This window comes from Cricetulus griseus, chromosome 8 (genome assembly GCF_003668045.3).
Source record: "Cricetulus griseus strain 17A/GY chromosome 8, alternate assembly CriGri-PICRH-1.0, whole genome shotgun sequence".
Taxonomy (NCBI): Eukaryota; Metazoa; Chordata; class Mammalia; order Rodentia; family Cricetidae; genus Cricetulus; species Cricetulus griseus.
Genome location: NC_048601.1, coordinates 29,021,103 through 29,045,861, shown reverse-complemented (window position 1 = coordinate 29,045,861; position 24,759 = coordinate 29,021,103). Strand labels below are relative to the sequence as shown.

Here is a 24,759-nt window from a genome sequence, read left to right as displayed (position 1 = left end):
ACATTAACATCTTGGAGCTAACTAAAGACGGACCTTTCTCTTGGGACTACTTAGGAAATTTGGAATTCTTTCTGAGCTAAGACCTATTAGGTCGGCATCTACTTCCGCCCTAAGTGGAAACTCATCAGTTTTAAATATATGTTTGCTCCCTTGTGCGCCTCCTCGTGGCTAGGAGGTAGCAAAACAGATACTTCTTTGACAGGTCCCCCAGACGGTTGGTTGAGCAACCGTCCTAAAACATCAGAATATACAGTTGCTCAAACCCCTGGACTATGAGGTGCTACGAAACCTGCCCGCATCTTCCGTATGTTCTAAATCCTCTCGTGGTACGTACTTAGGGCAATGTGTTAATTAGTGCTAGATTGATATATTGCTTAGGAAATATTGACAAGAAAAGTGGTGGTACACGCCGTTTAATCCCAGCACTTGGGAGGCAGAGATAGGCCGATCTCTTAATTCAAAGCTGAGGGAGTTCCAGGCCAGCCAGAGGTACGTAGTAAGACACACAGACACAGACACAGACACACACACACACACACACACACACAGTCTGTGTACTTAATACAGGTACAGTTTTATTTTGAATATACTCATTTTTCAGTTGGTTGAATCGGTGAATGTACTTGTGGAACAAGGACTATGGAGGGCTAACCTTCCTTATAAAACAAGGCTATAATAGCCAGCCTTCTGTGGGGTTTCACGTCCTTGTCACAGCTGCACGGGAGGATCCTGTTCTTTCCTTCATTTGTTATATGTGGGGAGTGAATTTGGGAGACATGGCTCCAAGATCCCTGCCTCCAATCTTTCATCTGCCTCACTTTAAAATTGCCCTGGTCTATTTTGCTTAGCTTTTGTTTGTCAGATCATTATGAAAAATCTAATTTTAGGAGGATATAAAATCAAACCAAAGGCTGGAGAGATGGCTCAGTGGTTAAGAGCACTTGCTGCTCTTGTAGAGGACACAGGTTTAGTTCCCAGCACCCACATGTTGTCTCACAAACTTGTAACTTCAATCCTAGGAGATCCAATGTGCTTTTCTGTGGGCACTACATGCATGTGGCCCATACACATGCATGCAATGCAGTCAAAACACTCAAGCACATAGAATACATCTTTTTTGTTGTTTCTGTTTTTAAAAACAGGGTTTGTCTGTGTAGCCCTGGCTGCCCTGGAACTCACTCTGTAGACCAGGCTGGCCTTGAACTCAGAGATCTGTCTTATCTCTGCCTCCTAAATGCTGGGATTAAAGGCAAGTGCAACCACTGTCTGGAAGAATAAATCTTACCAAAAAAATTAAACAATCTTGATTCTACAACTCGAACACAGCAGACATCACTGGTGATCTTGACAGTGATTCCAGGAGATGGGGACAGATGCTAAACTGGATGTTTTGCCCCAACAGGAAGTGAGATGGGATGGGATGAGGGCAGGAGTGCTGACAACTCACCTTGAGGTACTGCCTGTAAAGGGGAGTAGAGACCCAGAAAGTAAAGCGTCTTGCCTGAGATGGCTGGCTAGCATGCAGAAGGGTAGGCCTGGAGCCCTCCTGTGCCTGTGTCTTGCCCTCTCTTCCCCAGGACTGCTTTTCTAACAGGCTACATGGAATCCAGTGGTATGTGGAGCGTGGAAGTGCACGGCTAATGGCAGCTTGCAGGGTACATTTCACAAAGGGAAAGTGAATCAGGGAAGGCCATACAGAGAGTGTGGCTCTGATTTTTGAGAACCCACAGGGATTGGGGTCCCCAATCTGATGGGGAGATAAAAATGCTGCTACCTAATTTTGCAGTGGACACTCTGTTGCATCCCTGTGGGCACTAATGTCCCAGGGTGAAAGGTGTCTTGGGGAACCTGTGTCTTACACACTCACATCTTCAAGTTTCCCAGTCTTTAAGCAGGAAATGACATCCACTATGTTACAGCTCAGTTATAACCTGGTTTATTTCAAAAGGGCAGAGGTCATCACAGGGTAGCAAGCACATGCACACTCCCAGCCCTGGACACTGGCATCAGGGGACACGGCTCTAGACTATCCCTGGGAATGTTTCTTTTGCATGGCTCTTTGGTATCTTGTGTCTGCAGCTGTGGGCCCCCGGTCACCCTAGTTGATGGAGTACACCTTGTTTGCATCGTAATTGCCATATACCATGTATGCCCAGTCTTTCATGGGCCACCACTCCTTAGAGTGATGGGTAACGGAAGGGCAGGCGAGGCGCTTGTGTTCCACACGGCTGAAGATTGCCAGGCTGTTGTCCTTGGCCACAGTGGGCAGAAAGAGCCGCAGCTTATCCAGAAGGTGACCAGGCCAGAAGTAATTGGGGTGTGTACGTGAGGGACTACCAAGCCTCTTGGCCTTCAGCTTCCTGCAAAAGGAAAAGACACAGGTCAGGTTGCTGTGGCAGAGAGACCAGGCAGGGCTCCTTCTCAGCAGATCACATGAGCTGTGACCATGCTCTCCAAATCATGAAAGCACTACACACCTCAAGTCCCCTCGACAGTAAGGACGCAGAGGTCTAGAGACCAAGGCCACACAGTGAATGAGTGGCTAAGTTCAGGCCCCAGTCACTGCTTCTTAGACCCAAACTTAGATGTGTGCTGTCCTTGCCCTAGAACAGTGTGTCTCAACCTTCCTAACACTGCAAACCTTTAATATAGTCCCTCATGCTGTAGTGACCTCCAATCATAAAGTTATTTTCCATGCTACTATTCATAACTGTAATTTTGCCACTCTTATGAATCGTAATGTAAATAGGTGTTTCCCGATGTTCTTAGGAGACCCCTGTGAAAGAGTCGTTCAACCTTCTAAGGGGTCACAACCCACAAGATGAAAACTGCTGGTCTAGAGTAACTTCCTTCCCCCCAACCCCACACCTTACCTGTGCAGTGTTGGGTATAGAAATCAGGGTCTCACATGCTCTAGGCTAGTGCCCAGCTGCTAAGCCACACCCAGCCCCATCTGGAAGCATTTGGATATCACGTCTGGAATCTAGCCTTAGGAGTCAGCCTCCCTGGGTTCAGTTTCTCGACTGTGTGTCATTGTCCTCTCCTATAATTGGAATGTGCAGAGCAACTCAGGCGTGTTGGTAACACCTCAGATGAGTTCACTCATAGGAGGCCCCGGAGCGGCCATGCCTGGCACTCTGAATGTTCTTCTGCTGCCGCTTAGGCTCTGGGTCTAGAGCCCCACACCAGCCCTAGGATCTTGTCCAATGTGCATGGGTCCCAGAGCTACCTCTGGTTGGAGGGGAGGCCAGCTCTCTTATCTTCACCCCTGCCCTCCAACAGACACACAAGACCACTACAAACCTAGTAAACTGCTCGAACTCCTGGAAGTGCATTTTCTTGAATTTCTTTGATTCAGTTTTCCTAGCAGGGAATAGAAAGAGGCATTGTTAGGAGAGAGAAACTCCAGGAGCTGGGCAGTGATGGCACACATACCTTTAATCCCAGCACTGGGGAGGCAGAGGCAGGCAGATCTCTGAGTTTGAGGCTTCCTGGTCTCCAGAGTGAGTTCCAGGACAACTAGGGCTACACAGAGAAACCTTACCTTGAAAAGAAAACAGTAGACTTTGGGGAGCAGGTGGGGCCCATTAACGGGTGCATTTCTGGGTCTCAGACCAGAGTGCTGAACATCGTTCTTTGTGGTGAGGCCCTAGCCATGTCTCCATACACCAATGCGTTTAACCAGATAGGTGGAAGGAGGAGAACTTTGGCTTTCTTTGTCTGTGGGAGGGAGGCCTCCAAAATAGTTGATGTGATCAGCAATCGGTAGATGCTGAAGCCTAATTCCCACTCCCCGCTTCTAGAAGCCAAGTTCTGTGGGACAAGCATGGTAAAGAATCACCTTCCATGCCAGTCGGTGGTGGCGCACACCTTTAATCCCAGCACTCGGGAGGCAGAGCCAGGTGGATCTCTTGTGAGTTCAAGGCCAGCCTGGTCTACAGAATGCATTCCAGGACAGGCTCCAAAGCAATACAGAGAAACCCTGTCTCAAAAAACAAACAAACAAACAACAAAAAATAGCCCAGCAGGCATCACTGACTGATCACTGATTCCTTTCCAAGCCCACATCTGGCTTCAGAATCTCTGGGGTTTTTTTTCTTCTAACATAAAGGATTGAACTCTGGGCCTTGTATACTCTCTACCCCTAAAGCCTGACCTCAGGATTGTTACAATCTAGTAGTCTCTAGTGGTGAAAGAGAGTCAATGTCCCTCCTTTAGTTAGGGACCACCCCCCCCCCTCGCTGTCTGTTTTAAGATTTTATTTATTGCCTGGTGGTAGTGGCGCACGCCTTTAACCCCAGCACTTGGGCAGGAGAGTTTGAAGCCAGCCTGGTCTACAGAGTTAGTTCCAGGACAGGCTCCAAAGCTACAGAGAGAAACCCTGTCTCCAAAAACAAAAATAGGTTTATTTTTTATATATGAGTGCTCTATCTGCATGTACTCCTTTATTCCAGAAGAGGGCATCAGATCCCGACTATAGATAGTTGTGAGCCACTATGTGATTGCTGGGAATTGAACTCGGGACCTCTGGAAGAGCATCCAGTGCTCTTAACTGCTGAGTCATATCTCCAGCTGCACGTGCCCCCCTTCCCCCTTTATCTTTTACACCTGTGGCTGGCCAAACAAGCAAAATTCTCTTTCCTGGGCAGCTGCCCACTTCCTGTATTCATGGCTTAAGAATTGGTGACAGCCAGCCACAGGTTAGAAGGCACATCTCAGAGGCCCTCTAAGCTACTACCAGCCTGGGTCACCCTCAGGCTACAACTGCTGTGGGCCTAGACTGCAACCGTATTCAAAAACACCAGGACAAGCGCAGCATAAAGCATCAGCCTCACGGTGGCCCTTGTCTAACCCTCTCGGTGTATGATAGGAGTGCCAAATCCACTTTATACGTGAAGATGCTGAGGCTTAGGGTACAGTGAGGCTATTGACAGCCTGTCTGATGGTCACTCTGTGGCACTGAAGCCTGTCCCCAGGCATTCTGCCACTCCACCCCATCTGTCATCCTCTCTTCTGCAGTCACTACTAGTGTTAGACACAGTGTTGCCTCCTGCTTGGTGCACATGTGGTGGGAGTGAAGGGGACTTGACTTTGGGTCACTTAAAGGAGGGTTACTTTCAGAGGACTCAGGCTAGTCTAAGGGTCAGGGCAGCATTTTGTTTTCCCAAGGGCTACACAGGGAAGGAATTAGTCCCTGTCCTTTGCAGAGTCCCCCAGCTTGTGCTGCAGGGTAAGAGAACACCCCTTGGAATCTTTTCCACTGGCCTTCTGATTGTATAAGCCTGTGGTCAGGAGAGTAGCTGTGTGACCTGAAGACATGCACTAAGGGTGATCTTTGGGACTGGCTAGTTGGAAGTGACTAATTAAGAAGGGGAACAGAGACTGGTATAACATGACACCCCCATGCATGCCAGTGTCCTAGCTCCTGCAGCTGACAGGACAGCCTGAAACTCAGCTTGTCTGTCGTCTTCATCCCAAGCTTGTGGAAGCCCTGGATCCCGAATCCAGTCAGGCTATGGAGAATATTCTCATCTGTGTAATAGCCTCCAGGCTGCCGGATCGGGCGGACTTCTTTTCTCAGAGAAATGATCCTGTCTCCTGGATACAGTAGTGCTGTGGGCAGCAAGAAAGACAGCAGGTCCATTAGCCAAAGTTGCCTACTTTAGGGTCACATGGGAACAATTGAAAAACATTAGACTTCTATTTAAAAGAGTATTTTTTCTGAGCTATCAGGATGGCTTGGTGAGCAGAGTAGTAAAGTGCACACGCACAGCCAGAAGCCAGCCCCGTGGCGTCTGCTCCCTCCACAGGCATGCGGCTAACTTCATGGGTTAATTAGGCCCATTTATATGTATGTGTGCTTGCATGAACGTGTGTGGTGTGTGTGTTTGAGTGTGAGTGTGTGTGAGTGTATTTGAATGTGTGTATGTGTTTGGGTGTGTATATGTGTGTATGTTTAATACAATCTATCACTGAGCTCCATTCTCAGACCTTGGAACTACTTTGGTAATTTTTTTTTTCTTTCAAGACAGGGTTTCTGTGTGGCTTTGGAGACTGTCCTGTAACTCGCTCATGTAGACCAGGCTGGCCTCAAACTCTCAGAGATCCACTTGCCTCTGTCTCCCGAGTGTTGGGATAAATGATGTGTGCCACCACCACCCATCCAGCCCTGTTTTGAATTTGTCTTACAGGTGTGTGTGTGTGTGTGTGTGTGTGTGTGTGTGTGTGTGTGTGTGTGTGTCTACATGTTCATATGGGTGCCTGTGGGTAAGTGGGTACAAGTGTGTGGAGGCAGAGCTCCAGAATCCAGCCCTCCCCCCATCTCACCATAAGGAGCCCATGTGTCTCAGAGCCTGTGCTCTCGGAGTCCCACCTAGCAGTCAGGCTGTCTCTGCCTTCCCTCCTCCTTCTCAGTGTTCCCACCAAAGGCCATTGTGGGCTTGGCTGGGCACATGTATGGGGAAGCCAGTGTCAGGCCAACTCCACGTTAGTTGTGGCTCAGGCCCCAGGCTCTCCTTTGAAGCAAGCCCCTACCTCTCATGAGGATGTCCTCAGTCAGTGGGATACCATAGGTCTGGCAGAGTTCCCAGCACTGCAGGTAGACCAGGAAGACATCCCTGCGGGCCTTGTTAAGCAGCTCCTCCATTTCCCCAGAAATGGTGGACGGTAGGCAGTGATCATCAAAGGGCTTCTTCCCAGATCGAACCAGGCGGCAGCGCTCCATGTATTGGATGGAGGGGAGACAGAGCTGCAGGGAGAACAGAGGCTGCTCTATCTTGTGTCTTCGTGACATTCATAACAGCTGGAAGGCAGCATGGCACCTCCCACACCTCCCTGGGAGAGGCCCCCCCATAAAGAACAGTGAATAGTGAGACTGCAGTTCAGGTTCCAAAGGCAGCAACTAAGAGGTCAAGGTTACCCCTCAGGGCTCTGAGCACTTGGCACCTGAGTCCTGGGAATAGAGCCTCATACCGAGTGAGCCCATGTGGTTCTAGCATCAGTAAAGGCACAGTAGCAGTAAGTGTCTCAGAAGAGTCCTGCTGAAAAATGGCTGCAGGGGACTCTAAATCAGGGTTAGCCACTTGTGTGTAATCCTGAGGTGGACGTCACATAGCCAGGGCAGAGGGGCTGAGAAGTGTCATCCACTGTCACTGGCTGCCTTTTCCTTCTCTTTTGTTTCTTTTCTTTTTCTTTTTTCTTTTCTCTCTCTTTCTTTTGTTTTTGTTTTTGATACAGAATCTCAATATGTAGCTCTAGATGGCCTGGAACTCACTGTGTAGGCCAGGCTGGCCTCAAACTCACAAAGATCTGCCCACCTCTGCCTACCCAGTACTGGGATTAAAGGCGTGTATCCCATTTGGATTTTTTTCTTTTTCTTTTTTTTTTTTAAAGATTTTATTTATTTATTATGTATACAACATTCTGCTTCCATATATATCTGCACATCAGCAGAGGGCACCAGATCTCATTACAGATGGTTGTGAGCCACCATGTGGTTGCTAGGAATTGAACTCAGGACCTCTGGAAGAGCACTCGGTGCTCTTAACCTCTGAGCCATCTCTCCAGCCCCTTTTTTCTTTTTCTTAAAAGACAAGATCTTTCTATGTAGCCCAGGCTGGTCTCAAACTTATAATCCTGTGACTAGATCTCCTAGGTACTGGGATTATTGGGGTGTTTCACCACACTCAGCTGCCTACTACACAGATGACAAGGGCTGAGGGGAAGTGGGACCTTCCCAAGGGCTCCCCAACTAGCAGGTGTCAGTGCCAAGTCTTGAACCCTGACCTGCCCAGTTCCCAAGCCTATGCTAAAGAGGTACCTTGTATTGCCTCCGCCTCTCTCGGTACCGCTTGCCCACCTCCTCCATGTCTTCTTCTGTCATGGGCCGCGCCTCCTTCTTTGTATCAACCTCAGGCACTGTCAGCAGGTCCATCTTGTAAGGCTGCCGGGCTGGGCCAGCCTGCTGCTTTTGTGGGGTATGTTTCAGGGAAGCTTTCTTTGTGGCCAATTTGTAATCTAAAATTGGAAGGAAAGATGGAAGGGCTAGGAGGATGCTCAGCTGTGGATCTCAACCTGATGCCATTGAGCAGATGCCAACATGGTTTTCTGCCCCCTTCCCATACGTCCAGCCAGTGCCCATCTGAGGGGCACTGTGAATTTGTCCCCTCCATTGCTATGAAGTCCCCTATCTGCATATCCCATATCCCTTCCCTGCTCCTTCTTCATTCTCTGTCACCTTGTTCCCACCAAGTGGCAAACAGAACCCTTATAAAACAGCAGCCAGGCATGGTGGTGCATGCCTTTACTCTCAGCACTCTGGAGGCAGAGGCAGGCAGATCTCTGAGAGTTCAAGGCCAGCCTGGTTTACAAAGTGAGTTCTAGGACAACTAGGACTGTGACACAAACCAAAACCAAAGCCAACAAGCAAAGACTGTAACCAATATCAACTCAAAATCCTGGCTCCCCAGGGAACACATTCTAAAAACAGACTCCTTTCCCTGGACCACAAGGACCTGTGGGAATCTGTTTCAGCTGCCATCCCTCATCCTGTAGTTACCCCTTATCCATGCCGTTCTCATCTCCTGTACCCTAAATGTTTTTCCTGCCTCAGGCCCTTGACCTTGGCAGTTCCACCTGCCTTGGATGCCCTTTGCAGACTGGCTGTGCACCAGTCACTCAGGGGTCAGAGCAACAGCTATGGCTCAGGGGCTTTGCCTGCCTGCCACCCTGGTACACCCTCCAGTTGTCTCCAAGGCATCCATTTCTGTGGACATCACCTTACCATGTGTGAGCTGATGGCACCAGGGCTTGGGCTATTCCACTGCGGTTTCCCAGTTCCTACAAGTGGCCTAGAATTTGAGAGATACTTCCAAAACAGGGACCAATGAAAGGACTCTGTCACCCTGCCATGGTCCTGGTGGCAGCCTCATGCTGAGGTGAAATCTTGGCTTCCCTCCTCCTGACACTCCATACAAGAAGCTCAACCTCTCTGGACATTTGCTTCCTCCATGGAAACCATGCATAGCAACCCTACCCTCCAGACAGCCAGGATAAACAGTGTCATGCAAATATGACCAGCCCACATGGTGCCCTGGAGATGCAGGCTCCTCCTCTTCTCTGAGTCCAGGTGCCCAGAAGCTTGTTCCTTTAGACAAACTGAGAGACTCTCTCCCAAGTCCACCTGTCTTATCCACTGCCACCTTCCAGGAGCAAGGAGTTCTGACCATGCTGAAATAGCATCAGTCAACAGATAAATGATGCCTGCCTTCAAGTCAAGATGGGGCTTTGTTTTGTTTTTTTAAGTGGGGTGGGAGAGATGTGTGTATGTTGAAAAAAAAATTTTTTTTTCGAGACAGGATTTCTCTGTATAACAGCTTTGGCTGTCCTGGAACTCACTCTGTAGACCAGGCTGGCTTCAAACTCACAGAAATCCACCTGCCTCTGCCTCCCAAGTGCTGGGATTAAAGGTGTGTGTGCACCACCACCACCACCACCACACCACCCACCTCCCCCACTCCCGTATTGAAATCCTTTGACTATAGCTAGTATTGCTGAGCACTGTGCTGTAGTGACTCCAGCCAGCTGTGAGATCCCAGCAGCTCTGGGCATTCATAAGACTCTGGGAGGAGCACAGTGGAGAAAGTACCACCCAGAAGTGGTGCTGGCCCTGGGCCATCGAAACTATGAGGGTGCTTGGGTTTCCTGGGTTCTGATGGGTCAGGGACCCTCCTGGGAGTGAGGGTGGAGTTGAGGGTCAGTGTGTCCACAGGACTGCCTCAGACAGGAAGTCTGAGAGCCAGAACTGGGGCACTTGCACCTAAGGGCACCACATCAGGGAGACACGACATGCCCTTGGTGTGGCTATTCAGCCCAACTCTAGAAACCCTGCTTCAACTTGGCACCCCTGCAAGGAAGACCCTCCAACTGCTTCCTCGTGGCTTCATTTCATTTCAAAGGGACAGAACTCCCCCTCCCTAAAATGTGTCTGAAGTTAATTTCCTACCAGCATGGTGGAGAGGGGCAAAGGGGGACCCATTCAACTTAAATAAATGAGGATGTGCTTTATTTGAAAGGGGGCTGGGTTCTGGGATAAGGAGCGTTGCTGTTGTCTGTGGTCCCCTCCCTCCCCGCCAAATAATAATAAACTTAAAATAAGAGGGGCTGAGGGGCACTGATCTATCGGTAGAGTACTTGTCTAGTGCTCAGAGCCCTGAGTTCAACACCAGCACCTCCTAGAAACCAGGCATGGTGGCATACACCTGTATCCTGGCACTTGAGAGGCAGAAACAGGCAGATCTCTGTGAGTGTGAGACCAATCTGGTCTACAAAGTGAGTTCCAGGACAGCCAGAGCTATGTAGAGAGACCCTGTCCCAAAACAAACAGATAGGGGCTGTAAATTCATAGCCCACACATTAGAGAGTCCTTTCTAGTTTGTCTTCTGCTGCTTTGGGGCAGATGTAAACCATGAGCACATGTGACATGTACAGCATCCCTACTTAAAACATCCATGAAAACAGAAAGCCCAAACCAGCTTCCTTCAGTCTTCATTCAGTTTGTGAGCAAGCTAATTCAGTTAACCTTTCCCTTTTGTTTTCTTTCATTTTCTTTTCTTTTTCAGATAAGTCTCCTGTATCCCACACTGACCTCAAACTTTCTACACAGCCAAAGATGACCTTGAACTTCTGACCCTCCCACCTCTACCCTGAGTGCGATAATTGTAGGTGCGAGCCACCATGCCTGGTATCTGCAGTGCTGGGGATGGAATCTAGGGCTTTGGACATGTTAGACAAGCATTCTGCCAACTGCTCTACATTCCCAGTCCTCAGTTTTGTTTTAAACTAATCATTTATGTTCCTCTAAGGACAGAAGCTGAACTCATCTTTGAATAGACAAGAGGGCAACTGGGCCCTTGAGAAAGTATCTTCTTCCCCGTTGACCTTTGTGTCTGCAAACTCCAGAGCTTGGCAAACCTATAGCAAGCCAGAGAAGGAGGGTGCTACTTGAGGATGTAAAGGGGAGAGCCAGCCTGGCTCTGAGCAGAGAAGGCACGCACACTCCCTGGCAGTGGACACGGTGCTTCTCTGCTGGGCCAGTAACCACTGCTTGTAGGTGTTGGTCAGGGCGTCGGTGGTGATGGCGTTCTGGTTCCCGAGAGTGCCCAGGTAGATGATTATGTCCTCCAGCTCCAGGTTCTTCAGAGGAACTCCAATCTGAGGAGGTACAAGAGCTTCCTGAGGCCTACCTCATCCTAACCGATAGGCTTGGCCAACCTGCTCAACCCTCCAACTCCTTGCTGCCACAGGAGTACAGAGCCCTTGCCAGATCCCCAAATGTACTCTGAAATTTTTCACACCTTGCTTTTGCACAGGCAGTTTCCTATTTCTGCCTGAAAAACTCCTATCCCTCCTTCAAAACCCAAGCCAGATAAGCTTCCATCTTTACGAAGTCTTTTTCAGTTGATTAACATACTGGATAGGAAGAAAGTCATACATCCACCATTCTCCCTGAGGAACAAGTATGCCTGCCCCAACGGAAGTATCAGAAATCTATACACCTTTTTCTTTTAAGGATGTGATGGCTATTCTTGGTTGTCAACTTGACTACATCTGGAATTAACTAAACCCCAAGTGGCTGGGTATGCCTGTGAGGGATTTTTCTTAACTAAATCATTTGAAGTGGAAAGATTATACCACAGACCTTTTAAGGTGGGAAGATCCACCTTTAATCTGGGCCACACCTTCTGCTGGCAACCTATATAAAGGACATGGAAGATGGAAGCTAGCTCTCTTTTTGCCTGCTTGCCCTTGCTCTAACTGGCAAGTCTGGCATTAGAGCCTACTTCTTCCTTTGGGATTCTGGCACATACTGAAGCCCAGCTGTGACACCGAGCCTTGTGGATTGAACAAACACTGGGTTCTTGAACCTTCCATCAGGAGACTGTTGGAATAGTCAGACCATAATCTGTAAGCTGCTCTAATAGACACCATACATGCAGATTTGTTTCTCTAGAGAACCCTGACTACCACAAAGGACAACAGACAACTTTGGAGGTACACAGTGTTTCCTAGAAACATTCAATGTTCAGAAAGGAAAGTTTGAAAGGAAACATAATTGTGAGTATAATTGTCTTTTCATTCCCTTTAGACAACAGTCATTTTGAACTGTCCCTGAGACAATGGGAGATTCAGGCTCCTGGAAATGGAGCAGACCCCAGTACTTTACTATAATCAATAATTTTTGGGCCCTGACACTTGGTCCAGCTCAGAACTGTCCTGGTGCTAAAGGGCTTCATATTTAAACATTTAAAAAAGATTAGCCCGGAGTGGTGGCTCACACATTTAATCCCGGCACTCAGGAGGCAGAGAGGAGGATCTCTGTAAGTTTGAGGCCAGCCTGGGCTACAGAGTTCCAGAACAGCCAGGGCTATTACAAAGAAGCCCTGTCTCAGAAAAAAAATATTTTATGTATTTATGTTTTGCCTATATGTATGTAAGTGCACCATATATGCATGCCTAGTGTCTGAAGAGGTCCAACGAGAGTATCAGATACCCTGGAACTGGAGTTACTGATTGTGAACTGTTGTGTAGGTGTTGGGACTAGGAACCAAACCATGGTCCTCTGCAAGAGCAGCAAATGATCTTAAACTGCTAATCCATATCTCCTGGCCCAAGATTTAATATTTAAACTATGTTTTTTTGGTATTTGAAGACATTTACTTTTAAAAAATGTTTTGGATGTTGTTCATATTTCTTTCTTTCTTTTCTTTCTTTCCTTCTCTCTCTCTCTCTCTCTCTCTCTCTCTCTTTTTTTTTTTTTTTGGTTTTTCGAGACAGGGTTTCTCTGTGCAGCTTTGGAGCCTATCCTGGCACTCGCTCTGGCGACCAGACTGGCCTCGAACTCACAGAGATCCACCTGCCTCTGCCTCCCAAGTGCTGGGATTAAAGGCGTGCACCACCAATGCCCAGCCATGTAATTATATTTCATAAAAATGTTTGAAAATTGGTTATTTGAAACTGTAGGTCAGGGTATATAGTTCATTCAGTAGTAGTGAGTTTGCTAGTCTATGCAAGGTGCTGAGTTCTAGCCCCAGCTGGAGAGACTGATGGGCACCTAGAGAAATAGCTCAGCAGTTAAGCATGTGTGCTGCTCTTGAAGAGGACTTGGGTTAGGTTCCTAGTACCAACATCTGGCTGCTCACAACCATCTGAAACTTCAGCTCCAAGGATCTGATGCCCTCTTTTGGCTTCTGCAGGCACCAGCACAAATGTGCACCTGTTCTCACACAGACACACACAGACACTATATTCAAAAGGAAACACTGGGGGATGGCCAGTGGTGACATACACCTTTAATATCAGCACTTGAGAAGGGTTACTTAGATTAAGGTGGCTTCTGGCATACCTCTGGGGTATTGTCTTGATTTAGCTTAATTATAGTGGAAAGACCCACCCTGAAGAGCGAAAGTATAAGAAGTGGGTCCTAGAGTTACAGGTGGTTGTGGCCACCTGATGTGGGTGTTTGGAATTGAATTCTGTCCTCTGGAAGAACAACGAGTGCTTTAACCACTGAGCCATCTCTCTAGCATCAGATATGGCATTGGCTTTTGCTTGACACTAGTGATGCAATGATAGGCCTTGTGCATGCTAAACACAGGTTCTACCACTGAGCTGCACCCCAGTGCATGGTGGAAGGTTTTGTTGTTTGTCTTGTGTGTGCATATGGATGGTTTACTTGCACTTCTGTCTATTTGTGCACTGTGTGCATGCAGTGCCCGTGGAAGCCAGAAGAGGGCATCGGATCCTCTGGAAGTGGAATTACAGGTGGTTGGTTGTTAGCTGCCATGTGGGTGCTGGAAACTGAGCCATCTCTCCAGGTTAGCCTGGTGCAGAGGTGGTTTTAAGGCTGTGATCTGACTGTGGGTTGTGCCATGTTTTCCAGTGTGGCTCTGCAAGTATGAGGTTGGTAGTGTAAACCCATGTGTCTGAGAACCCCAGAGCCTCCAGAGGTAGGGTACACCCCAGGCCCAGTGGAGAAGCTTGTACTTAACTGTCTTCAGAGCCATGATAAATTCCTCCCTGGAAATTCGCTGGTTCTCACCCCGGTCCACCTTGCTAAATAAATCCAGAATCCTGATCTTTTGGCTACGCAGGTAGGAGTACAAGTCCGCCAAGGCAGAAGGCTTGGGCAGTAGCAGCATGGGTAGAGGTCGACGGACCTGTCTGGGAGCCTTAACCTGGAAGAGGAGAGTGTGGCAGATGATTGAACTGCTTAGATGTGCATATCCCTAGCCCTCTAGTTAAACTTTAATCTCACTTCAGAACCCAAAGAGGGACTGGAGGGGAGGATGGATTGTATGTCTTTGTCCCTCTTTACATTAAATAAATCTTTATCTGTTCTTTATTATCAATAATTTGGCTGCTTTAGTTGACTTATGAGGATGGGTGACTGAACTTCGATTCTCAGGGTACAAATCACGACTCCAAGTTAGGTGATGCCATCACCACGTGGTAGTCCTCCTCACCCTTACCTCACAGCTGTGATCCCCAAACTAGCCCACAAGCACTGGTTAGCACCTGTCCCTACCAGCAGACAGGTGTTCACATTTAAGACTGACTGCTAGTGTGCCCAGCTGGGGTGCTTTTAAAACTCATCTATGTGTTCTCAGACTGTCTCCTTGCCAAGATGGAATTCCTTTTCCATCCCCATGGTGCAGGCAGTCCTCAGCGGGCTCATTCTGACCTTGTAGACCATCAAGACCAGAGCCTAGGGCATAATAGCACTATGACTTCCTCCTCCCTCTCTGTTCTGGAAGGCTCACGCTGGGGGCACCTAGCCTTCTTATTGTGAGAACTTGTCTGCAGCCTCTGGGAGGTCCCTGAGGAAGGCAATAAAACCTCTCGTCAATAGCTGTTTGAACAAGCTTGGAAGGCAGTCTGTCTTCCTGCACTGGTCAAGTCAGAGGCTGTCCTTGGGTCACAGTCTCATGATATGGAGACAAAGCCTCCCAGCTAGTTGACTGCTAGATTCCTGAGTCACAGACACAGCTGTATGCAATAATAAGGATTTGTTTAAGTCCCTCTGGGGCATTTGTTATGCAGCAATAGATAACTCATACACCTTCCTTTGGGGAATTGCTTTTGCTCCTCTGGAAAAAAAAAGGGGGGCAAACTACCTTGTCCTGTCTAATCCAAGGAAACAAAATGGCAACAGATCCCTAAAGCCTTCAGCATCTTCTGGCCATCAGGGTTTCTCACCTTGGGTTTCCCTGTAATGTAGGTAGCTCTGCGGGCTATTTGCTCTTGGCGAATCATCAACAGAACCTTGGCCTCTGATGGTGTTATGTGAGGCTTATTCTCTAGCCAGGTCTTGACATCACCAAGTGACTCCAGCTGCCTCCGGAGCTTTGCCCTCTGGCTCAGCCAGACCTTCCTGTCCACTGGTTGCTCTTGGATGTCTGTAAAGTCTAGAGTTTTGTAGGTAGGAATGGGTGGAGGGGGAGCTTTAGGGGGCAACGTGGGGTGGGCTGGCACCTGGTCCTTTGTCCCAGGCACAATGATGATTCGCCTGCGGCACCGTGGCAGGTGGAAGTCTTTCTTGAACTGCCTGAAGCAGTGGGCAGTGACCAGCTCAGGATTGAAGACAGGTCCTTGGCTGGGGGCTTCATCCATGTCATCATCCATCCAGGTGTAAGATGGGAAGGTCCCTTGGAAGAAGAGGGTTACAAAGTGAGTTCCTTTTTGGAAGATGAATAACAGAAGCCAGGGAAGGGAAAATGTTGCCTGGCCTGGCTGTGTATCACAGTGCCTGGTCCCTGCCTGGCTCTCATCCCTGCATCATGATGGTGAAGAAAAGGATGTTAGCATGTTGTGTCAGGTTCTTGGAGCCCAGAGACTAACCCAAGGAGTCGACACTGATGTAAAAGCAAAAGGTTTCTTTTTATTTCAAGCTGGCCAGCAAGAATCTCACTGCATGTCGGGCAAATGAAATGCCAACCAGCCAAAAAGAGAAGCTTTTAAAGGGGCAGACCATAAGGTTGAAGGCCATAAATTTCAGAGTTTCCATGGTTACTTAAGGTCATACAAAGTACAGAGTAAAGCAGTAGCCATATATTTTAAGTGAGATACATTTAAATGGGATAAGATAGGGCATGGGCTTGCAGGGTTATAAGGTCACAGGGTCTGTCAGTTATCCCCTGGGCTGGGGGATCTTTATGACCAGCAATTATCCAAGGAATGTTAACAGGAGTGGTGGACAGTTACCTCCCCTTCTCTGAGAGCAGGGGATCAGGTGCTAGCCATGGCACTCCTGATTTAAGGAGTTAAATTTTCCCTTATCATTAGAAGTTCCCTTTTCAGGGCCTAAGTTTTTAAACTTGTATTAATTTTTGCTCCCTCAAGCTAATGTGATCTGCATGCCAAGCTAATGTGATCTGCATGCCAACAGAAGGCACAAAGCCAAGGGTTTCCCACAGTATCCAACTCCCGCTACATTCTGCATGTGCTCCGACCCTGTCTGACCATCCTAGGCACCACAGCGGCACCACAGCGCCCTCTGGTGGGAGCAAAGGCTCTGATCCAGAGAGCCTGGGTCAGTGCTGGCCAGCTTCCTGCTCAATCTGTCTCACTCACTCTCTCTTTTATATTTAACTTTATTTTATGTGCATTGGTGTGAAGGTATCAGATCCCCTGGAACTGTAGTTACAGACAGTTGTGAGCTGCCATGTGGGTGCTGGAAATTGAACCCAGGTCCTCTGGAAGAGCAGTCAGAGCTCTTAACCTCTGAGCCATCTCTCCAGCCCCTCACTCTCTTCTTTAAGATGGGGATAATGGGGGCCGGGTAGTGGTGGCGGCAGTGGCAGGACACACCTTTATCCCAGCGCTCGGGAGGCAGAGGCAGGCGGATCTCTGTGAGTTCAAGAGCAGACTGGTACAAGAGCTAGTTCCAGGACAGCCTCCAAAGCCACAGAGAAACCCTGTCTTGAACCCCCCCCCAAAAAAAAGAGATGGGGATAATGGATACCTAATTTATCAGGCAATGTAGGTGTTTATTAGCATTGCTTTGTACATAAGTGTACTGCTATATATGTATCTATATGTACACATATATATACACGCACATCTACGTTCATTACATGCAAGTTCTCTTCTTCATGATGGTAAGACATGAACCCAGGGCCTGGTGCTTGCTGGAGAAGTACTCTGTGCCACTTACATTCCTCAGTCCCCAACTTGTAATGACATGGTGGGCAGGTGAGTGGATAAAGGTGCCTGCTGCCAAGCTGGACAACCGTGTTCAATCCCTGGAACGCACAGGGTAGAAGGAGAGAACAGACTCCCACAAATTGTCCTTTGACCACACCTGTACCATGGCACAAGCTGTCCTCTACCTGCTGAAATACACACACACACACACACACACACACACACACACACACCACATATATATATATATATATATATATATAGAGAGAGAGAGAGAGAGAGGTTGGAGAGATGGCTCAGTGGTTAAGAGCACTGGCTGCCCTTTCAGAGGACCTGGGTTCAGTTCCTAGCACCCACATGGTAGTACACAGCCATCTGTAACTCCAGTTCTAGAGGGTCTGTCACCCTTCTCTGGCCTCTAAGAGTACCATACACACATTGTTCACAGACACACACACAGGCAGAACACCCATATATATAAAAGCTATAGCAGACCCTCTGTGCAGTTGTTAATGGAGACAGTTAGGCATCCTAGGGACAAAGTCACCCTCCTCCCAAGTAAGGACTGGCTGAACTGCTGCACAACTAACCTGCCTTCTGTCATATGCTTTTCTAGAACTTGGCCTGTGGGGAAGTCTTTGGTGCATTTTCTTGATTAATGATTGATGTGCGAGGTCCCAGCTCACTGTGGATAGTACCACCCCTAGGCTGGTGATCTTAGGTGCTATAATAAAGCAGGTTGAGGGGCTGGAGAAGATGACTCAGAGGTTAAGAGCACCAACTGCTCTTCCAGAGATCCTGAGTTCAATTCCCAGCAATCACATGGTGGCTCACATCCATCCGTTATGAGATCTGGTGCCCTCTTCTGGTGTGCAGATATACATGGAAGCAGAATGTTATATACATAATAAATAAATAAAATCTTTAAAAAAGAAAAAGAGACTTTGGAAAAAAAAGTAAAAAAAAAAAAAGCAGGTTGAGCAAGCTATAAGGAGCAAGCCAATAAGCATCACTCCTCTATGGCATCTGTATCAGCTCCTGCCATGACACCCCTGGGTGATGGTCTATAAACTAAAGTAAAATACACCTTTTCCTTCCCATGTTGTTTTTGATCATGGTGTTTATCACAGCAACAGAAAAGCTAAGACACAATTGCATGCACTCAGAGCTGCACATTGGTGGCCCTCACATGGTTGGACACTGCTTAAAAAGTCTCCAGTTGAGCCTGGAGCATGGCCTCTCCAGCTTGCAGTACGTCTCCACAATTCCATTAAGCTCAGTTCATTTAATAACTGCTTAAGGGGGGCCTTGCTGTTTGAGGCTCATGGTGTATTCCTTGGTTGTTTTTCTAGTAAACAGTTCCATGAGGACCATGACCTTGTCTGTGTCTGATTCTCTGCTTCCATGTAATGGGAACTCATTAAACAGTTTATGAATGAAAATGTAGACATGGGGTTGGTGCTATGACTGGCCACATTTTTCAGATAGTGACAGAGGCCCAAAGAGGTCCAAAGTCCCTGGGTTGATTACTAAAAGAGCTTAATTAGCCCCACAGACGAGTTCTTTGTTTTAGGATTTCTTTTTAACATGTGTATGAATGTTTTGTGTGAATGTATGTATGTGCACCACATGTGTGCAGAGCCAACAGAGGCCAGAAGGTATTGGAATTCTTGGAACTGGAGTTATAACTAGTTGTGAGCCTCCATGTGGGAGCTGGGAACTGAACTTGGGTCCTCTGCAAGAGCAAGTGCTCTAAACTACAGAGACATCTTTCAATCCTGCAGAGCCAGCTCTTCCACTATTTGCTATGACCCAGCTGTCACTTGATCTCCTATCTCAAGACTTTCATTTCTAAATGGTTTGTGCCAGGGACTGGATTGGACACAGTGCAATCTCACTGGCCCCTTGCCTGTATTTGTACCAACAGTTCCGACTAGCTCACTGCACAGGAAGCCCAGTTCACACACATACTGCCCCACCTCCTTTACCTAAGTATTTCTAACTTAACTTTTGTCTTCCCAGCTCCTTTCCCACTCCCCTGGGTTCCCGGCAGCCCCCACATGCAGTCTCATCACACAGCATGGTTTGAGCCAGGGTCTCATCAAGTAGACCAGGATGCCCTGCTTTCCAAATGCTGGGATGACAGGCTTTCAGCACCAAGGCTGGTTCCTTAGTGCCCCTGGAGTTAACATACCTCCTGCCATGACCTAAAGCTCTTTACCCCTATTCTCCCTTGTGATTTCTTACCCTCCTTGTCCCATTGTCTACATTTGTCCTTTCTGCTCAGTCATGTCTCTCTGCCTGGCCCTGGGGTTCCATTTACCCAGTTGCTGTGTGCTCTAAAGGGAATGGTGTTCCTTGAGGCTTTCCATCCTGTGGTTCACAGAAGAGTGTGCTGGTTTGAATAAGAATGGCCCTCACAGGCTCACATGTTTGAATACTTAGTCATCAGGAAGTAGAACTGTTTGAAAGATTAGGAGGTGTGGTCTTGTTGGAGGGAATGTGTCACTGGAGGTGGGCTTTGGGGTTTTTGTTTTGAGACAGGGTTTCTTTGTGTGGCTCTACCAGACCTGGAACTAGCTCTGTAGATCAGGTTGACCTCGAATTTATAGAGATCCGCCTGCCTCTGCCTCCTGAGGGAGGGCTGGGATTAAAGTTATGCACCACCACTGCTGGGTGGCATTGAGGTTTTAAGTCCACACCAGGTCCAGTCTCTCTCCCTGCTTGTGGATCAGGGTGTAGCTCTCAACTACTTTTCCAGCACCATGGCGGCATGCCACCATGCTGACTGGCCATGATAATGGATTAAGCCTCTGAAACTGTAAGCCAGCCTTCACTGAATGCTGCCTTTCATAAGAGCTGCCTTGAAGAGCTGTGTCTCTTCTGGGCAATAGAACAGTGAGCGACTAAAACAACAGGGATCATCCTAGCCACCAGTGGCCTGCCCACCACCCATTCTTCATGGCACTTCTTTCTAGTGCCCTTCAGGGCTGTGACCATCCACAGGAGGTGGTCTCTTGCAGTGACAGGCTAAGGCTGCCATCTTGGCATTAGAAGAGATGGTGGAATTGGAAAGGGAGGAACTGAGTTCCAGCTCCTGCCCAGGACAAGTGTGCTCTCTGACGTCAATGGCTGTCACTTTGGTTTTGTTTGTCCATTCCCAGGGACACAAAGACCTTCAATGGTGGACCCCAAGTTCTGGAAAAGACTCCATTCACTGACCCAAATGTGTTTCCCCGGAGCACCTGCTGGTCTTAGAAAACACACTCATTGTCCTTTTATGATCCACACTGCTCAGCTGCTGCCTCCCTTTCTGCCTCCATCCTAGGTTCCTGTTGTCCTGTTCATTCCTAAGCATCCACACTTTACATGGGACAGTGGTTTCCCCCTACCTATCTCTGTGCTGAGGACCCCCATCCCAGCACTGCCACGAATCTAGCTGCTCTGCAAACATCTCACTCCAATACTTTACAGAGTCTCAGGTGTCCACCAACTAAGATTTAATGTGTACCCTGGTTCCAGTACCATCTAACCATCTCCATGAGAAGTACCCTCATTTACCAAAGTCTGTGCATGTCAACTGGAATGCCACCCGACTAATCCCCCCCCCCTTTGGCCTCCTGGTGTATTTGGTCAGGGTTTTTGACCAATTCTTGCTGGGTTCTGGGGAAGGGTGGCCAGGGAAATCGGCATTACTCTCTGAAACATTAGATGGGTGGGAAGGAGACATGTGGAGGGCTCCGGTCTGCAGGTCTGCTGGTTCCACATCTCCATTCGTCTGTCTGTGTCCTTCACCTTTCAAATTGCAGTCCTTTGTCGAAAACTCTACTGGGCATGGACAGTCGACTTCTCCAGATCTCTTCTTCAATATAGGATGCATTGTTGCCCAACCCAGAAGTATTCAGGGTCCCAGGCACAAGAGCTTGGGCTCTAATTCCAAGCCAGGGGATTCAGCCTGCTCCTCAAGCTAAGTCCGGGCATGGGAACCCTGGAAGAGTTTGTGACCTCCTGAAACTCCTGGCAACCCTTCTCGCAGAACTGAGACCGCACAATGTGGTTTCCAGCCTACCCTGGCCCTCCCCCAATGGCCCTGCCGCTGGGAGCCAGCAAATTCCTGTAGATGGCGCTGTAGAGCAGACACCAGGCTTAGACGTTTGATGCAAATTAACTTCCAAGTGTTGCATTAGGTAGCAAAAGTTGCTGAGCGAGCGAGAAAGCCCCGTTGCCATAACAAAGATGCTTTGATCTGATTGGCTGAGCGCTCCCACGTGCTGGAAGAAAACCAGGAAGCTGGGTGTGTCCGACTTAGACCCAGGCTGGCCCCTCCTATAAGGAGGCCACAGACACCTTCCTGTGGCTTCTGAAAATGAAGTGAAAATCCCCCTATTTTGTTGTTTCCTGGCAGATGTCCCCATCTTCATTTTTCTCATTCAAAAAAAATGTGCTACATTCCCTTGGGCTGTGAGAACCCTAGTCAGTTAAAGATGTATTTGGTACTTTAACTGGGTGCATCACAGTTATGGTGGCACACGCTTAGCTTATATCCCACTGCTCAGACAAGTAGGAGCACAGACAGAAGTTTGAGGCCAGCTTGTGTTACATGATGAGTCCCAAGCCAGCCCGAGATACACAGTAAGAACCTATCTTTAAAAATCAAAATCAGAAACAGACTGGGAACCAGTCCTAATAATAACCCTTTGAAATGTCCACCAACGGGTGAAAAATGGGGTGTGCATGCAAAGACACGTGAAGTACTGACACGTGCTACATGGAGGACTCCAGCTAACGAAAGGAGCCAGATTCAGAGGCCTCACACTGTAGGGTTCTATTTATACGGTGACCACAACAGGCAAGTCTACAGACACACAGTTAGTTCCGCTCCTGGTGACAGCGATGGGGGTGGGGTGGGGATTAACTGGTAACTAGAACCTGTTGGGTGATGGGAATGTCCTGAAATTAGCTAGTGACAGTGACTGCACAGCACTGCAGATGTGCTAAAAACAAAACAAAAACTACTTAATTCAATTTGAATTGAAATTAAAATTTTTCTTTAAGTGGCCAGGTGTGGTGGCACACAGGAAGATCTCTGTGAGTTGGAGGCCAACCTGGTGTACACAGAGAGATCCTGTCTCAAATAACAAAGTTATTTTGCTGCTGGGCACTGAGCCCTAGGCCTTATGCATGCCAGGCAAACACAACTCTTTAATTACATCTCTGACCCTAAAACAATCATTTCTAAGCTTTATGTCAAAAAACAAAGATCAACATTTGAACAAGTTCTCTGTGCTGGGGACCGCCTTCACTAGACATAACATCTTCCTAACCCTCTACAACCCGAGGAAGTCATGTCATTTAAATACAAAACTGTGAGAACTAGGCAACAGGATCCTATTGAGATATGAGGAAAGGTGTGGAGGCCCAGTGATTTTTATCTGCTGAAAGGGAAGAGGCAGGCCTGGAACCCCAGGGGCCAGCCAGGCAGAGCTCCCTTCCGAGGTGACAGGGGAGGGGGCCTTGCTCTGCAGCCGTACCCCCTTAGCTGATGCTAGAGAACTTTCTCTGTGGCCCAGATTTCTCTGTACTCTGAGCTGCTTGTGCCTGGGTGTCCACCCTCACACTTACGCCTTTTGCTGTCTTCCATTACTATTTGCACTGTTCTCTCGTCCTAGGAGGACTCCACAGGGCCTTTTCATCTTTTTGCCTCTCTCCAGCACAGGGCTCTGCACTTGTGTGCGCTGCTGTGATGTCTGTAAAATGTGATGGGTTATTGTGAAGTGGACAGGGAGGTCAAACTGCATCTCTCTTTACATTATGTGTACTTATTATTTTCATGTATGTATGCATACTACCCATGTGCCTGGTGCCAGAGGAGGGTAACAGCTTCCCTGGAGATGCTGGGAACCGAAACTGGCTACTGTAACCACTGAGTCATCTCTCCAGCCCTAGCATCTCTCTTTAACAGCTGCCACTTGTTCACCAGAGGGGAAAATCAATTAGCCTGCATCATAACACATCTGTCTGTGCACATGCTATCCCACAACAAATGGCCTCCTGACAGTTGGTTTACTTTGCCTTCATTTGATTTAATTTTCAAACTAAACCATTTGGTGATTTCTAAGGCAAATACTTTGAGGTTAGAACCACGACACTACACCACCTGTCATGGAAATGGTACTAACATCAAAAGGTCCCGAGCTTAACTGGGAGAGGAGATGAGATTTCACAAAGAATCATGGTTGAGGGAATGAGTTGCAAAGGAGCCACAGGCAGACAGATGTTCACATCCTCACAGTGATGCTAAGGTCAAATCCAAAGTTCCTAAGAGCCAGTGTAAGTGCCCAAGAACATTCGATGCCAAAGGAACCTTCCTTTTTAATAAAAATATTTTTATTAATTACCTAACATACAATGTGAAACCTATTTGTACATCAAATCTGAAGAATTCCATTAAACAGGGATGGACTGTGGTGGCACACACCTTAAATCCCAGCACACAGGAGACACAGGCAGGAGATCTCTGAGTTCAAGATCAGTCTGGTCTACAGAGCTAGTTCCAGGACAATCAAGGCTACATAGACATACCCTTTCTCCAAAAACCAAAGAATTCCATTAAACAGGACAACCAGCCATTTCTCCAGACATAGTTTTATTTAGTCTAACAAGTTCAGTTTATATTTTTTGACACAGGATTTTGATGTATAGCCAAGGCTGCTCTCACATTCACATAAGCTAGGGTGCCTGGAATTTCCAGCAGTCCTCCTGCCTCAGCATCCCAAGTGCTGGGATTTTATGTACGCTCCACAATGCCCATCTGTTTCTTTTCTTACTGTGTGTGCCACGGATGGATCTTTAAGGTTTTTTTCTGAGACTGGGTCTCCCCATGTAGCCCAAGTTGTCCTAGAAACTACAATGTGGTCCAGGCTGGCCTTGAACTTTACCATGATCTTGGCCAGACTCCCAAGTGTTAGGATTATAGTAGTGTATCAACATGATTGGCATAGGTGAACCTTTGTTACTGGATATATTAGAAAATATTTTGTTAATGAAAAATAGGATGCAATATTTTGCATTTTGAGTGGATATTTGCCTTGAGGAGGGAGAGGTATAATTTAATTTTCAGATTACATCTTAAAATAGTTTAGTAATTAGGACTTAATTTTTATATTTTTTAAAAATGTATATGCACATAGATGCCACATGTGTTAAGGTACCCACCCAATGAAGCCAGAGGAGGGTGTCAGAGCCCTAGGAGCTGTTGTGAAAGGCAGTTGTGAGCTACCGATAAGGGTGCTGAAAACTGAACTAGATCCTCTGGAAGAGCAGCAAGCTACAAAACCATTGAGCTATCTCTCTCCAGACCATATCATAAAATTTTTAAAAAAAATATATGTATGTAGGGCAGGAGAGATGGCTCAGAGGTTGAGAGCACCGACCGCTCTTCTGGAGGTCCTGAGTTCAATTCCCAGCATCCACATGGTGGCTCACAACCATCTGTTATGAGACCTGGTGCCCTCTTCTGGTGTATAGATATACATGGAAGCACAATGTTGTATGCAT

At 47.7% G+C, this 24,759-nt stretch overlaps 1 protein-coding gene across 1 annotated transcript; it reads right to left on the bottom strand.

Annotated features, from left to right (window-relative positions):
• Positions 1 to 1,936: 1,936 nt before the first annotated feature.
• Positions 1,937 to 24,550, bottom strand: Efcab12 (EF-hand calcium binding domain 12). The gene is made up of 9 exons (XM_035448636.1): positions 22,825 to 24,550; positions 15,256 to 15,704; positions 14,049 to 14,234; positions 11,055 to 11,211; positions 7,820 to 8,016; positions 6,535 to 6,748; positions 5,457 to 5,613; positions 3,304 to 3,363; positions 1,937 to 2,360 (listed from the first exon to the last, which is right to left on the bottom strand). The coding sequence occupies exons 1-9, from the start codon at positions 22,841 to 22,843 to the stop codon at positions 2,099 to 2,101; spliced, it is 1,701 nt and encodes a 566-aa protein (XP_035304527.1). The 5' UTR covers positions 22,844 to 24,550; the 3' UTR covers positions 1,937 to 2,098.
• Positions 24,551 to 24,759: the final 209 nt, after the last annotated feature.